At 39.2% G+C, this 16,737-nt stretch overlaps 1 protein-coding gene across 4 annotated transcripts in view; it reads left to right on the forward strand.

Annotated features, from left to right (window-relative positions):
- PAX5 (paired box 5) overlaps nucleotides 1-16,737 on the forward strand; it is a 304,245-nt gene that overhangs the window by 45,256 nt on the left and 242,252 nt on the right. For all 4 annotated transcript variants that reach the window (XM_020791379.3, XM_020791381.3, XM_020791380.3 and 1 more), the window contains exons 4-5: nucleotides 745-809; nucleotides 3,438-3,566. In XM_020791379.3, the coding sequence (XP_020647038.2) occupies nucleotides 745-809; nucleotides 3,438-3,566 (194 nt within the window). The remainder of the gene's footprint in view (nucleotides 1-744; nucleotides 810-3,437; nucleotides 3,567-16,737) is intronic.

Genomic DNA, 16,737 nt, shown 5'->3' on the forward strand with positions numbered 1-16,737 from the left:
GTCACCTCCTTCATTAGTTGTAGCTCCCTAATATTATTATTCCTAAAGGGATTTAAGAGCAATGTTAATGAGATTTAAGAGAAACTAACTTGCTTGACATTTTTTTGGAATTGACATTTTGCATATTGATCATATATGATATTGTTATACTATACTTTGCTTTGGTCTGTTTGCTCAGTGAATGCCTAAACTTCTGTGAATTTTGACATTCATAAGACACAGTGGTGCCTCACATCGCCTCGTGGGATGAAAAACCCGCAAGACGATTGGTTTTTGCGATTGCTATGGTGCCTCGCAAGACGCTTTCTTCTATGGCCATGCTTCGCAAGACTCCCCCCCCCCGAGACCGATGCCTCACAAGATGCATAAAGTTCATTTGTCTTACGAGTTTCTCATAGGGAACCTCACAATTTTTTCCAAGACAGCGATTCTTGTGGAACGAATTATATTCATCTTGTGGGGCGCCACTGTAATGTGAAGAATTCCAGGTGAATTTTGCCAATGTTTCTAAATAAGACATGTGTTTCCTAGCTTGTTTGAGGTTTCTTTATGTGACGGTAATACCACATTTATGTGATTTTGTTAGTTGCCCAGTTTTTCAAATAATCACAATTTCTTGTCTGGAAAATAAAATAGTAACAAATTGAAACAATTCACTTTTATACTCATGCTTAAATATGCTCCTCAGCTAATTTGTTTTCTGTTGTATATCTAATAGTAAGTACTCATTTGTCAATTATTTAGGATTATACGGACAAAGGTACAGCAACCACCCAACCAGCAAGTCCCAGCCTCCAGTCACAGCATAGGTAAGGGGAACTTTTAAAAATACTTTTAAGGAAAAAAAATTATATATATTTATTATATATAATGTAATTCACTCTAAAGAACTTTTAATCACTCCATGGGCAGATAATTCTGCATAGAACACTTCAGCCCACGTACTAATGCACCTTCTTTGTCATTCTCCAAGGGCTGAACATGGTAAATGAATTTTATAAATACTGCTAAAAGGTTTTGAATTTTACTGATTATTATGATAAATAGCTTTCACCGTGAGACAGAAAATTGAAATCTAACCACCCCCCAACAAAAAATCATCCCACTAATGGGGGTCTATAGAATGTCAGATAATTAAAGTAATAAATCAAGAAAGGGATAGTTATTCATAACATTTTCTGCATCATTAGTCAGTAAGTAGTTTTGAATGCGTTTTTTTCTTCTATCAACCAACCCTTCCATATTTCTTTGTACATTTGCAATTTTGAGTGAAGAGGTATCAAAACTTTGAAAACTTTTTTCTGCTTCCCTCCCACCTTTTGACTAATTCAGATGCATACCATCTAACTCCAGTCATTGAAAAGTGGCAGACTTTAAATCATTCTCTCTCTCTCTCTCTCTCTCTCTCTCTCTCTCTCTTTTTCTGGCGAAGTCTCTGACATAGTAGCACAACCTAGATTAAAATCCACCCAGTTAACTCAGACTATGCATGCAATATATTCTACTCATATTCTAGCTGGTGCAAGCCTGCTGAACCCAAAGAGAGAAATGAGAGAACATTGGCTTAGCTGGACTGTTGAGACAGGTTTCCATTGAAAATCCCAGCTTGATTTTAATTGTTTTTTCTTTCTTTATCAGAATATTTTTATATTCCTTCTGCAAAAATCCTCTGAAATTGATCCACTAAATTTTATTTGGATTTTCTAAGCATCTTCCTGTTTTCCTAGTGGCTATCTGGTGTTTTAATTTTTTTAAAAAATAAACCTACTACTACAGAAAAAAACCTATATAAAATACAAAACAAAACAAAACAATAACATCCAATTACCCTTGTGCACCCAACACCTTCAGGACTAGCATTACACTTCTTTCCATCCATTTTCACTCCAAAATTTCATTGTTTCTTCTCTCGGTGTATGCCCCCTCCCTCTCCGAAATACATGTTCTAAGAATACATTCCATATTTTCTTAAAATCATTATTTTTCATTTGGCCTCTACTTATTTTCATATCACATGTCAGTTTATCGTTAATTGCAATGTCCCATAATTCTCTATACCATTCCTCCAAGTTAAATTGATTTTTTTCTGGTGTTTTTAGATCACCATTTTCACTACATCAAGTTTGGTTTGGACCTGTTTCAGTTCCAAGCATCCCAGTTTATGGATAGGGCTCTAGGGAAACAGTCCTCTGTCTCTTGGTCTGAAATATCCCTCTCTCTAGGATTTCAGTTACATTTTAGTGTCTTCGATGAATTTCGCATGTGGAAAAGTCACTTCATTTGAATGCACTGTAGATAAATTACAGAGGGGAACTGTGGAAGGTGATTGATAGAGTAGATCTATCTCTTCCCATTTTCCCAACTGCACTCCCCAGTTTCTCATTGAAAGCTTCTTTGCTGAGTTTGGAGGACCTAATAAACACTTTAGGAAGAGGCTTATGCATCTGACATGCGACTGGGGAATCAATTGAAACTCAGTTAGGGGAATCTTGAGCTTAGCTTGCAGGGTTGCATTCTTTCAGTGGTACACCCCTTCTACTGTAGCCCCATAAAAGATACTGTACTCCCTTCTGAAGAGTTTGCTCTTTGGTGTGAGATTGCTGTTGTTTGTGCAACACTAGATTTCATCCAGTTCATTTTTCTGTGCTTGCGGGCGGTTGTGAAAACCATTTGAATGAGGTTAGAAATAAGGTCTTTGAAACACAGCTTCCAAAAATAGACAGCACTGATAAGAAAAAGTACCCCAGTGTCACCAAAGGACAAGGGGGAAGAAACCCCCCCATGTTGCAGCTTTTGTTGTGAAATCTTGTGAAATCAGAAGAGCTCCCTTGAATGTACCGAACACAACCAGCGTTGCCATTTGGTAGAATTGAGGTACCCATCTCATGAATAGGTCCCTTCCTCTTGAAGGACAAGAGATATTTGGGTAATATTACTATCACACTTTTAGCCACGGTGTATTCGACTGTTTTAAAATGGGCATTTTTCAATGGAACTCTTTGGGTGGCTGGGAGGCATTAGAAGGTCAGGGAAACCATCTTAAAGGCAACATGTCAAATGTGATCCAAACATGAGTGTAAGGGATGCATATAGGTAAGAGGAGCAGGATAAAATTTTTGCAATGGTTATAATGACACTTCATACTTACTCAGCTGTTACAATAGATAAAGCAACAGGATAGACAGTAATATAGAATAGCATTGTAGAATATGTCAGAAAATGACAGCCAAGTGTTTAGCAAATGCTCCCAGACCCTAAACTCTCTCTATTTTAATCCTTTCCTCTCTTTCAAACCAGTTTTGTTGGAGATGTGTTGTAGATAGTGCTGTTTAAATACAAATATTCGAGATCGCAGTCATTGCAGCTCTTACTATAAATGCATTTTTCCCCCTTCTATTTGCGCCTGCACACACTCATTGATTGATTTCTAATTCCAGCTTCCACGGGGTCAGTGACACAGGTGTCCTCTGTAAGCACAGACTCAGCAGGCTCCTCCTACTCCATTAGTGGAATTCTGGGAATCACATCCCCAAGTGCTGAAAGCAACAAACGCAAAAGAGATGAAGGTAAAAGCATATCTATATATACTTTTAAATGTTTATATTATTATAAGCAAGAAATAATTTCATCCTCAGTTACCACTGCTGTATTTAATATGTCCCACTACAAAACTGTTCCCAACTAAGAGAAAAGTGGATTTTTTTTAAACGTGACAAGCTGAATGCTTTTTTTTTTAAAGAAAAGAAGGGCATTATCTAATATAACTATCAATTTCAAATTATATGCACAAAATAATCTACCAGGACAGTCTAAGACTAAGTCAAGTTATGAACAGAACAGTGAGATTTATTTATTCCCTTGGCTGCATTCATTTTGAAAGTCCCATTTATTACATTTCATCTGATGTTATGATTATTCAATTTTTAAGTTTAGTAGAGGGTAAGATGAGAAAGGGTGAGATAGCGATAGACTTTCATACCTAAAAAGACTGGGGTCTGTTAATTTCCAAAACACTTGTTGCAAGGTTGTCTTAATAACAGAACTGGGCAATGCCTCTGACTGTTTTTGCATGATCAGTTTGACAGAGAATGGATTTATACAATCTTTTTTTAAAAGTATGCTTCTTATTTTGTAGTTTTCCAAATGATTTAAAACCATATATTTCAGCTGAGATAGGCTTTAATTGAGACACAGTGTGAACATGTGATTTATACTGACTTACTTTTACCAAACCAGGTTTTTGGATACTTCAGTCCAAGTTCATTCATAGTGGCATCACCCATCCTTGTCCAAGCCACTTTTTGAAGATATTTCAGAATGTATTGCACACTGAATGCTCATTTGTTTACAAAAATGGGTTGGCATATGTAGGATTTAAAGGATTTAATCTATAAATTAAATCCTTTCGATTGATCATTTGTAGATGAATCAACCGAGTTTTGGTTAATTTCATCTATGAAGTGAATTTTAAAGAGCAAGGATTTTTTTTAATCACTGGGACTATGGAGCATATGAATCTATTTGGGGTGCCATGCAAAAAATAAGGAATTTGAAAAAGGAGTGGTAGTTGTCCAAAGGAGGAGTTTAATCACCTACTTTATGTCTCCACCTTTTTTTTTTACCACCACCATCTGCTTGGAATTGCTCCTTATTCATAAAGGAAGCAGATCAGTGCAGGTTGTAGCATTCCTCTGGAGAAAATAACCAGCCAACCTCCAAATGTCCACTAGCCAGTACTTAGGTTTTCTTCCCTTCCCTTCATGAACAGTTTGCATAACATGTGGGGGTCAAATGGTTTCCATAATTCGGAGGACTCTTTTAAACCCTGAAGACATAAAGGAGAAATTGATGTAGCTTAATATTCTAATTGATATAACCTCATTAAATCAGAAATAACATAGGGTAGGAGAAGAAAATTAGTGAGTATGCACAATGCGAAGCAAGGAAACAAATCTTAACCATCAAGACTGATCTTAAATCATACCCTTCCAAGCTAGGACACCAGCTAGCGTTACATCCTTCCTGACATTCCATTGAGTTTCCCCTGTTGATCAAGAGACAGGGATTCAAAAAGGGCATTTTGCTAGGTCCTATGCTAATTATTTTCAGGTGACTTTGACTGGTAGCAGCTATCATCCTCAATCAATGGGCAGAAATTCATACAGGCAGGAGATGCCTAGGGAAAAAGGCAGTTAGTGTCAATGATTTACGCTAAGGAAGTGAGAAGGAAAGAAGGACGGATTAACCAATCTTTTCCTGCTAGATTTATTTGTATATCTAAGGGACAGTGGGATGGGATATGACTGGGTGTATTGAACCAAATGGAGGCTGTCATTCCAGGTACTCTAGGGAAACTTAATACATTAGGCTTGGTGGATTTTAACCTGCTGTTCGACTAGGTTTTGTGAAGAATTATTTACTCTTCCTTTAATGTTAAAAAGTACCTATAGTGAGATCTTGATTGTAAACAACATTTTAGAAACCATATCAGTTAATTGACCAGTGAACAGGCAGTTGCTTAGTATCCTCTGATTCTAACACAATAGACGAATGTGCGCAATTTGATGAAAAATCAACTTCAGCTTCAGTACATTAAAGAATGTGTGGGACGAGGTTAAAATGAACACTGATTATTGTAAAAGAAGTAAGCAATGGTTTTGAAAATAAAAGCTTCAGCTGTCAAAAGCAGTCACAGTGATGATCTGGTGATTCCCCACAGAAATGAAATCTCTGGTGCATGTCTATGGAAATGGCCTCTTGGCTGAAAGGAAGGAGAAACTTGTTTGCAATGTAAACAGTGTTTATTCAGCATTGTTTAAGGCTGTTTTGGATCACCACTCCCAGAATCCCCACTGGTCACTGGCTGTGCTTGCTGGGGGATGCAGGCAGTTGTAATCCCCCCCTCAAAAAAACCAATAAGCATAACTTTCCTCATCTTTGCAGCTCTGAGGTGACTTGTGATAGAGCAGGGGGACTGTCTGTTTAATTTTGGGATGCGGTGCCCTCCTATTTGAGCCACTCCTGGACATATTTTACTTTTAACAGACTTTGCTGCACCCTGCTCATTAGTTCCTGTATGTATGAAGGGGCTGGTTGCATGTGTAAATGAAATCTAATGCCACTGACAGAACACACAGATTTTTAAAGTGGCTATAGGTCACCAGTTCAGCCCTGTGTCATAAGGTGTTCAACAATCTTGTTATGTACACAAACTCTTCCTTAAGTGGGTCAAAATATTGAGTTAGAAGTAATTTAATCATAATATGTTTTGACTTTCTCTAATTAAATCAATCTTAAATCACTACTTCTGCCAATATAATACTAATGTTTAACATCTTCAGAGCATTTTTTTGAACTTGTGGACTTTTTGAATGTGTGAACAAAGTGTTTCACAAAAATTGTTGCAGTGATTCTTTCAACAATCCTCTAACATTAGTCAGTATCTTCCCATTAGAATTTGGAGAAGGAAACTATGCAGTATTCAATGAAGTTTACTTCTAGAAAAAATGTTCATAAGACTGCAGTTGCTCCATAGAGCAAACCTATAGAATCATACCTTGGAATAAATACCACTGGATATAGTGGGAATACTTCTGAGTAGACATGCAGAAGATCCCATTGTTAGGATTTTTCAAACCATATAAATGGAGTCTTACGTAAATGCCTGTATTTAGGCTGCATTAGAATGCCTCTTCACTTTTCTTAAATGGTATTGCTATGTGCCATCAAGTATTTTCTGATGCATGGCGATCCTATTAATTAATGACCTTCAAAAAGTCCTATCATTAATAACTCTACTAAGGTTTTTCAAACTAAGGTTTCTTAATTTAGATTGCAATGGCATAACCATTACGTGGGAGTACACCTCACTGAAGTTTGAGGAAATTTTTGAGGTAGACATATAAAGGACTGTGCTGTCATCAACTTTAATCCCTACTTTATTTATATGGATGCAATTACAGAGTGACAGAAGACACCCTCATTTTAATCAACCAGTTGTGGTTACAAGCACAAAATTTGCTAAATTTTCCATATATATTATCTTGCTGAGCAAGTGAAAGTCAAAATTTTGGGGGGGGGAATGGGTTTACAATGTCCCGAATCCAACCCAATCCCACAATCTATGGAATCAAGATTGCAAGAGCAGGACAACTAAAATGAGAAAGATCTTCCATGTAGGGACATGGCAGAAGTTATTGTGTGGGGAGGCATGGCATATGCCCTATGTGGGTTCAAAGGGGAAATCCAGTGAGAGTTCAGACATCTGTCCTGAGAATCTCATCTCCCCAAGATGAGCTGCATCCATGAACAAAGACTCCAACCCACCTACAAATTCTGAGTCACTTGTCTCATCCCAGAAAGATTTCCCATGTTCACCAAAGCTGTGACCAAGGCTGGAACATGTGGGTCTTCCTCTTTCTCCTTCTTCTGGAAGGCAGATTGTTTAAGAAGGAGAGTTCAGGGAGCCTACCTGCAATTGTTGCTTCTCAACATTGGCCACCTTCAGCAAAGAGGTGAGGAAGCATTGGGTAGGAAGTCAGTGGAAATGGCAGCAGGGGAAACTTTGTAACTACCAGTGGTGCTGCTTAGATCTTTCTCCAGTGCAACAGCGTAAGTTCCAATTTAAGCTTAAGAAATAGATTTACACTTAATGGTCAGAACCCTATTGCCCATTTATATTTGCGTAAAGGAAATCTTGTTTGTTTTGACAGAAATTACGGCTCATTCATGAGGTGCTGGTCACATTCCTGTATGTATGCCCCATCATGCACTTGAAGGCTTACCCAGGAATGCAACCATCTTTTAAATCAGCAGCCATTTGCCATGAAGACTTATATAGTTTCCCTTATGTGCATTATGTGCCATCAAGTTGGAACCAACTTATAGTGACCCTAAGAGGGTGTTGAATGTCAGGGAGATATTTAAGGAATGGTTTTACCAGTTCTTCCCCCACCCAATGAGTTAGCATGACCAAGTATGGATTCAAACCCAGGAGTTCTAAGTCCTAATTCCTTACTATATCCATTACAGCACCCTGGGTATCAGTGACAATACTGTGGCTAATAAATAGTTTAATTTTTAAATAACATTTAAATGGAGTTGCCTTGCCAATGCCTCCAAAATAAAATGTTGGCCAATATCAAGGCCTATGTCTTGGTTTATGTCAAGTGGTTACTTTACATCTCTGTTTTCATCCTACATAAGAAAGATCAGAGTTACAATTTAAGAAGGCGATTGAGCCACCATGGAAGCCTTTACAGTGGCTGTGGAAGGACCAGAAAGCGGGAATCAGAGTAGATCACCCTTTTTGAGGCCAGAGATTCTCTAAGGACTCAGAGGGGGGAATTCCTTTTTTCTTTTCTATTTTGTCTGACCTATGAAACCATAGGATTATGTAAGTGTGCACGTCTCTTGTTAGGGTTCTCTCTCTGTTCTTCTCTTTTGATCAGAACTCTAGGGATATGCTTAAAATGCTTACATTGAACATGTCTGCAGTTGCCTGTTTGTGATACTGATTTGAGCCTCTCAGGTAAATTGAGATGAATTTTCCAATGAGAAAGGCATCATCATTATTTTACATCATGGCCTTCTTTTTAGTGAAACGTATATGGAGATTTATAGGCAGCCGTATAATACTGGTTATGCACAAGGGGGCAGAGTTAACATTTTCTGACTTTGCAAAAGTACTACAATCAACCTTAACTGTTGTTTTGGCTATATCCATAGCTCAGCTCAAATAAGGAAAGGGTAGTGGCAGAAAAAGAGGGAACAATTGTGTTATTTTTGCAGGTGGTTATGTGAACAGAGTGAACCAGTGGTAGAAAACAGTCTCTTTCTTTAGAACTCATAGCTGTATCTGTGGCACACCATGATTTATTACCTTTTTCTGTTCACCTCACCCTTGACATTCTTCAGCAGATGTCACCAGTCTTTAACTCAGTGGGTTGCATGCCTGGTAGCAACAGGGGCAAACTGTATCAGACAATCTTTATTGGTTTATGTAGTTGAAGGTGTCATTTCGCCCCCCTGTTGTAATATGGACTCATAAGCAGATGTGTCTTAGTGGGGGACCGGTTGTTTTCATTTATAGCTAAAGGACAAACTATTGGAGACTGACAAAAGAAACAGAGTGTGGGCAGCAACTAGGAAGCAGAAGCTGGCTAAATTGAGATGAACATACACACATCTAGAGACATATACATACATTTATGAAAGGCAGAGGCTTTTGTGCTATATCTGTAGTGTTATTAGTGAATATAGTAAGCTGCTAAAATCTTGAAAATTTTCTACTTCAGAATATCTCTTAATAGAGTACTATGCATAATAAGAGAGAAAAAAGAAAACATAAAATGATTTCATTTTTACAGCTTTTAAGTAAATTTGTAAATCACAGGCATATGTTCATGTTAAAAGTTTTCATAAACCCTATTTAATTCAGCAAAACATTCAACATAGGAGAGCATGCTTTTCAGCACTGAAATCAGACAGACCCATTTTTCTTTAGCGTTGAATTACTTTACTTTTTAGAAAATTCCAAGTGATTGGATACTGTGGTTCTTGTAAAACAAAAGCCACAAAAAAAACAATAAAGGAAGATACTATTGGGACACTAGAGACTATTCATGTTAACATGAACACACTTTGACTAGTTCTTTTTCCCAGCTATATTTCACATTATCATTTGAATTATAAGAAGTAAGCTCAGTGAGTTTTTGCTTTGAAAAAACACTATAAGGAATTTGTTCCCGTAAGATCTTCTAGGAGAAGAAATCAAAATGTAAACCATATTTAAAGTAAAAATGACAAAGAACTTTGGAGCATCTTAAATAAGCATGCAAATTTATGCCAGAACATTAACATTTGTTAATCTTCAAAAGTGCCAGAGGGCCCTTGGCTGAATTTGCAGCAACTGATTACCGACGCTACATCTTGCAATATTTTGGTATAAAGAATATGTTTAGTTTATGTGCAAATATTTCCTAGAAATTGATAGAGCCATCAAGGATATAGAAATACACTCCAAAGATATATGAAACCAAATAAGGTGGGAAGTGATGCAGGTTGTATTAACAGAGCCAAAGAGCTGCTGTTTGTCAGGGCTGGGAACTCAAGGTATAGGATTTGTGGTCAAGTCAGACTTAAGTTGCACCAACAACTTGACTTGGACTGAACTTGTTTCCCCTCCCCCAGGACTTGGACTTGATTTGCAACTTGGAACCCATCCCACTCTCTCCCTTTTTTTTCTAGGGCGAAATGCTTGTTTTTAATAAGGACTTGGACTTGGGGCTAGGGACTTGGTACCAAAAACTCTGACTGGGACTTGGGACTCAGAGTCAAAGACTTGCCGATATCCCTGCAATTTGGAAACACTACATGTGAAATTGCATTGCAACCTGGGCCTTGACGAATCAGACAGAGTTCCACGTAGTTCAAATTCATTTCCCAACAGTATCTCATGAAAGGCCCCAGAGAAACTGACAAACACAGCATTATGGTGGATCCCCAGCTTCCACTGTCTAATTTTCTAATATTCAGCCATAGCTCTGTTTGGAAGGAATAAAAGGAACATGGAAGTAGATTTGGAGCACAAAGGAATTCATGCATCCAAGACAGCTAGAGCAAAGCTGAGAAATGTTAGGCTTAAAGCTGATGCTTCAATAGTAATATTGAGTTGCTGCATAACTTTGTGGTTCTGGTATCTGACTGTGGAGCCAGAGTTTGGGAGTTCAATTCCCCTCTGGGCCTCCTTGACAGGGGATGGACTCAATGATCCACAGGGTCCCTTCCAGCTCTGCATTTCTAAGATGGTGAGGATGAGTTGAAGATTCATTCATTAATATAAATGTATTTATTTATTTGAAGTGCTGGTTTTAGCCTATCAGTTTGTAAATGACCTGTGTCCAGCATAATCGAGGGACTGTATCTCTCTATACCAGCCTCCCCAGAATTAAGATCATCAAGCGAAGCTTTTCCCCAGTCCCGCCGCCCTCACAGAAATGCTTGGTCCAGACACCAGAGGTGGCTTTTTCACTGCTCCCAACCATGAAATTCCCTTCCATGTGCACAGGTTGGCTCCCTCCCTTCTGTCCTTCTCCCTTTTCAGGCAGCAATGTGTAAATTGTTGCCGGGGGGAGGGATTTTATGGAGAGAATTGTTCTTTTATGTTTTACAATGTGGGTTTTTTTTGTCCTTTTAATAATTAATATGTTTAATTCTTTTTATTAATGTGATTTTTACACCTATAAGTTTTTCAATATTTGTGTTTTAAAGTCATTTGTAAGCCACCTTGAGTTCTTCTACAGGGAAAAAGGTGGGGTAGAAAATAAATAATAAATAATCCTTCCAGGGCTTTCACAAATCAAAAGCAGGAAGCTTTTTGCCTGCTGGTGGAAAGACAGTAATGAAGGAGCTGCAGGCAACCTAAGCCTGTGTGGGAGGGAATTCCATAGAACAGAAACAGTCATTCAAAATGCCCTTGCTTGAATCCTCACCAAACCTGCTGGCTTATGACAGTGGGACCAAGAAAATTGCTAATCTGAAGACCTCAGAGATGGGGAAGTACGGTCTTTTAAATAATCTGGACCTGAGCCTTACAGGACTGCATAGGTTATAACTAACACTTTGAACTGGGCCTAGAACCAGATGGGCAGCTAAGACCACAAATGAAATTATTGTTTAGCCTTAAAAAACAACAACAAAACACAAAGTTATTGATGAGTAAAACAATAAACTGCAACCATGACATTGATAAATTAATGTGAAAGCAACTAAGCCTATAGAGATAAGGATTTCTCTATAGGTTCAGAGAAGAAGATATTAAAGAGATGGACTTTCCAGTTTGCACTATATCCAGTTGATTCTTCCAACTGGAGTAGACCCACTGAATCTATGGCATTTTACCTAACTGTCCATTCACCAATAAGAAAGAATTGGCTCAATAGATCTCCTCTAATTAAGACTAACCATTGGATTAAAAGGGATGTGGTGCTGCTCCAGGTTAAACTGCAGAAGCCTGTGTGCTACAAGGCCAGAAGACCAGCAGTTGTAAGATCGAATCCACGCGACGGAGTGAGCTCCCGTCCCTTGTCCCAGCTCCTGCCAACCTAGCAGTTCGAAAACATGTAAAAATGTGAGTAGATAAATAGGTACCACCACGGTGGGAAGGTAACAGCATTCCATGTCTAGTCACGCTGGCCACGTGACCATGGAAACTGTCTAGGGACAAATGCTGGCTCTATGGCTTGGAAATGGGGATGAGCACCGCGCCCTAGAGTTGGACACAACTGGACTAAATGTCAAGGGGAATCTTTACCTTTACCTATTGGATTAAAGCCTGGAATTCTTGTATTTACTGATTCTTTTGTTCCTAATTTCTGTGTTTACTAAAGATATTTATCTCTCTTTGGCCATCTAGTGCTCCCAAAATAAAGTATTAAAGATTAAAAAAAACCTGAGAAAACAGATTACAACCCCACCCCTCACTAATGTTGCAGAAAGGTGATCGAGGCAGTTTCCCCATGTTTATGAGCTCAGGCCGGGTAGGTGGGGCTCGTCAGCCATGGAAGGCAGCCCATCTAGGAGAAGGAAAACTCCGATTTCAAACCTCCACTGCCTTGTGGCTATATCCACCAATGGAAAAGGCTTCAGGAGTTAACCTCGAGGCAAAATCCGGAGCTGGAGTCCCGAAGGCAGCTCGTGTCGTTCTGCCAACTCCTGCGACGTTGCTGGAACCAGCCGTATTGGCTCTTGCCTTTCCATTGGACCATTTCAGCAATGTGGAGAGGGGGGATCTGCTGCTTGGGTAACAGCCTATCCTCCATATTACCTTACCCGGGCTACATGCTCTGGAGAGGACACTCCTCGATTCAGAGCATGTTACCATAGTCTCTCGAGACTGAAGGATGCCTATGATGATGAGCTCAGACTCCAAAGGAATCAAGTGCTTAAATCCTGAAGACCAATTATAAAACAAAGCAAGCTAATCTGCCTAATTCCAGAGATGAAGGAAACTTGTGCTGAGATTAGAAGACTCTCTTCCCAATCACAGGAAGTCTCTAATGTCTGTTTCTGGCCTCACTTAGAACTGAATGTCATTTCTTGCAGTATTTTTCTGCCAATGAAACTGATGTTTTACTGTTGTTCGTATGAATGCTGAATCAGCTCCCAGAAGAAGCTACGTATTTTATAAAGTTGCTATTTCCAAAGTGCTCAAAGTACTTCAGATATTTCAGTTATCCTTATAATATCCCCATTTGTAAACATGGTAATTTGCTTAAGAACAGTTGTTCTAGGAAGTGAGATGTGAATCCGGCTACTCATAATTCTGAATTCATTCTCTTGTGGCACAGCCCTTTTCATGCCCACTCAGTAGTAAATCCAATTGGGTTCAATAGGATTTCCTCTCGGGTGCTTGCAACTTTCTAATTCTGTGCACCCATATTTGGGAGTAAGCCCTATGGAACATAATCAGACTTGCTTCTGATAAGATATGAACAAATTTATGCTGTGAATTAGCACGCTAGTCTAGCTAACCTTATACAGCCAATAGCAATGTTGCAAATGTTATTTTAGCCAGCCACAGAGCTGTAAGCAAATAACAGCAAATGCTTGATTAAGGTCCCCATCCTTATTCCATTTCACTCTTCTCCTTTATCTGTTATAGTGGCTCTCCTTGAAGAGCTTTTCTGTCAATCCTACCGTACGTCTGTACCTCTAGGTCCATGAATTAGTGCTTTGCAGTTGCAATAGTTTCCTATCTACATACGTCAGGCTTAAACCCACTACTCATCTCTTTCCCTCCTTTCCTTCCTCTCTGATTGTACTTTCCAGTCCGCAATTGCTGCAAGTTGATTTTGGGAGGAAACTAGAACAATATGGTGCACTCTCTGGCGGCGAAATGGCTGCTTTTGTGTCCCCATTTTGGCTAGCTTCCGAAAGGTTTTATGAATGGAGCCATGTTTGCCACAGGGATCAGGTTCAGCGAAGAGCTCATTAATGGATAATGAATTTCGTCCCTGGCTCTCTCTCCCCCCCCTCCTCCTCTGGGAAGGGAATGGTAGTGGTAGTGATGGTGGCGTGTGCAAACAGCGATGACAGGCGTGATCGGCTGATGAATAGCTGCCAGCGCTGAAAAGAGTGACCGGTGGCAGGCACTACTGCTGCTCTCTGTTCTGTGGCTGTGACTTTGATCTTTGGAAGTGTTGGTCTCTTCTGGGCCTCTCAGGGCAGCCTATTGAAGCCCTCTTCCCTTTCCCTAGACAGGCCATTCCTCCCCCCCGCCACCTCACATCTCACATGCAAAAAAAAAAAAAACATATATAGGATGCTCAGCTAAATGTTAAGGTCTTCCATCTTCCGTCCGCTCACTCCTGTAATAAAACAGGAACAGGAAAAATAGAGGGGACAGCGGAATAATCTTATAGGCAGATGGGATGGAGTAGGAGTTTCTTCCATGGAAATTTTGGTTTAAAAATATTGAATGCATTACATGTGTTCTTGCTTTGCTAAAGCAGATAAATCTTAAAATGGTGGAATCTTAAAACAGAGCATTGAATACGTTTTTTTCCCCTTTTAATATTCAGGAAAAATATGTAAATATTTATTTCCACAATAAAAGAAAGACTGTCTCACCATTTGGAAACATTACATTACTTTAGCAATTTAGTTCAGGTCAAGAGCATTTATTGGGGCTTATTTTAAAAATCATATAACAACATCAAGAATTATTAAAGAGAGGCCAGTCCTATTAGTGCATTTTTGGGTGCATACATATTACAAGTGAAAAGGGCAACAAGGTAATTGGTGATAAGTATACCACATCATTTGCCCCCAATGTTTTTCTATGGTGTAACAACCAATAATCTAATATTCACCTTCAAAACAAGGCATGAAGGCGGATGCAAGCCTTGTTTACACACTGACTGGTGTACCTGGGGATTAGTCAGCCTGTAAACAAGTTACACGCTCCATATACAGTTGTTCTAAAAAGTGGCTTTTCTTTCTTCTTCTTTTCCTTTTTTGCTGCACCACTGAATTTTGTGGAATCAGGCAGCTGCAATTTGTGGCTCTCACACCTACTTTGAAAATATACCACATCTGGCATGCATAGTATAAAGGGCCATAGAGCTGCAAAGGTTTTTCCATATATCCTCACATTTCAGCTCAGTTCTGGGAGAATTGTGAACCCAAAATCATGGAGAGAAAAATTTCTAGTAATAGCTATTATCTTTGATGACTAAACAAGGTGTCCACGTCCAGAGGCAAAATACTGATTAATTTCGCCTTATTTACTGACCTTTTGTTTCTTTGAATTTCAATACAGTGGTGCCTCGCTAGACAGTTACCCCAAATGACAGTTTTTTCGCTAGACATTGGCTTTTTGCGATCTCTATAGCGATTCGCAAAACAGTGATTCCTATGGGGGAATTTTGCTTGGACCATGTTTGGTCCCTGCTTGGCAAACCAATTTTCGCTAGACAACGATTTTGACAGCTCCTTCCGCGCTCACAAACAGGTGTTTTCAGGACCTAAGCTTCGCAAGACAGCGATTTAAACAGGTGATTGGCGGTTTGCAAAGTGACTTTCCTATGGCCGATCTTTGATAGACAATGACAATTCTTCCCCATGGGAACGCATTAAACAGGTTTCAATGCATTCCAATGGGGAAGTGCTTTTCGCTAGACAATGATTTCACTAAACAGCGATTTCAGTGGAACGGATTATCATCATCTAGCGATGCACCACTGTATAATGGAAACTGAAGAGAAACAAGTAATGTAACCCTCAACCCCCCCCCCCCCAAAGCAAGGCAATTAATAACTAATGCACCAGATGTCCTGAGCAGGAAAGCAATAAAATGATACTAAGGGTGTGATCAGATTGGCATTTAGCTCATTGTTTGGTCTGCTAAGGAACGGGTTGGTTCATCCTTCTTTTCAATGATCACATAATTGCTGGAGCTAAGCAGCCTATCCCCAGAGTGTTCCTACCTTCACCTTTGTGCATCCCTATCAGGAGCTTCTACTTTTTTTGTGTGTGGATAGGATCATTCTGTTTTGGTTCATTTCCAGCATGTGCAATCACTGGAAATGAATCAAAGTGAGTCTTCAGCTGTCAACACTCCTTCCACTGTAAATTTGCCATATTGTGAAGTATCTTAAGAAGAGAGCAACTTCAGGATATTGACGAATTAAACTGTTCCTATGCTCCTCTGTGGAGATATAAAGGAAATACTGTAAAAACATTTTTAAAGGTTCCATTAGAGCAGTGCAAATGCACTGCATCACATTTTATTTTTAATTTTTTAGAAAATTTCCTCCCGGTAGCGGAAAGAGACAAGAGGGGCAACGAGAGGCATTTTGTTCTTTGTCTTGTCATAAAGTTCCAGTCAAGAAGCTGACTATAGCCAAATCTACTGCCAGTTGGTACCCAGTGGTAGATTTGGCCGTTGGTTGGTTGGTTCTTGACTGGATTTTTAAGACAAACCAAGGAAAAGGGAAAAAAACGGTGCTGTCTACTCTCTCCTTCTGCTTTTGGGAGGACGTTTTCTCCCCCCCCCCCATTTTAATAAGTGATGCAGTGCATCTGCACTACCCTAATAGAGTTTTTTTTGTTTGTTTTGCTTTTACTTCCTTTGCCCCTCTACAGAGGAAGAGAGCAAGTGTTTAATTTGCCAAAGTCTTGAAGTGGCTCTCTTCTTAAATCCCTTCACAATGTCAGAAATTGACAGCAGAAGGA

The sequence above is a fragment of the Pogona vitticeps genome, chromosome 2 (genome assembly GCF_051106095.1).
Source record: "Pogona vitticeps strain Pit_001003342236 chromosome 2, PviZW2.1, whole genome shotgun sequence".
Taxonomy (NCBI): domain Eukaryota; kingdom Metazoa; phylum Chordata; class Lepidosauria; order Squamata; family Agamidae; genus Pogona; species Pogona vitticeps.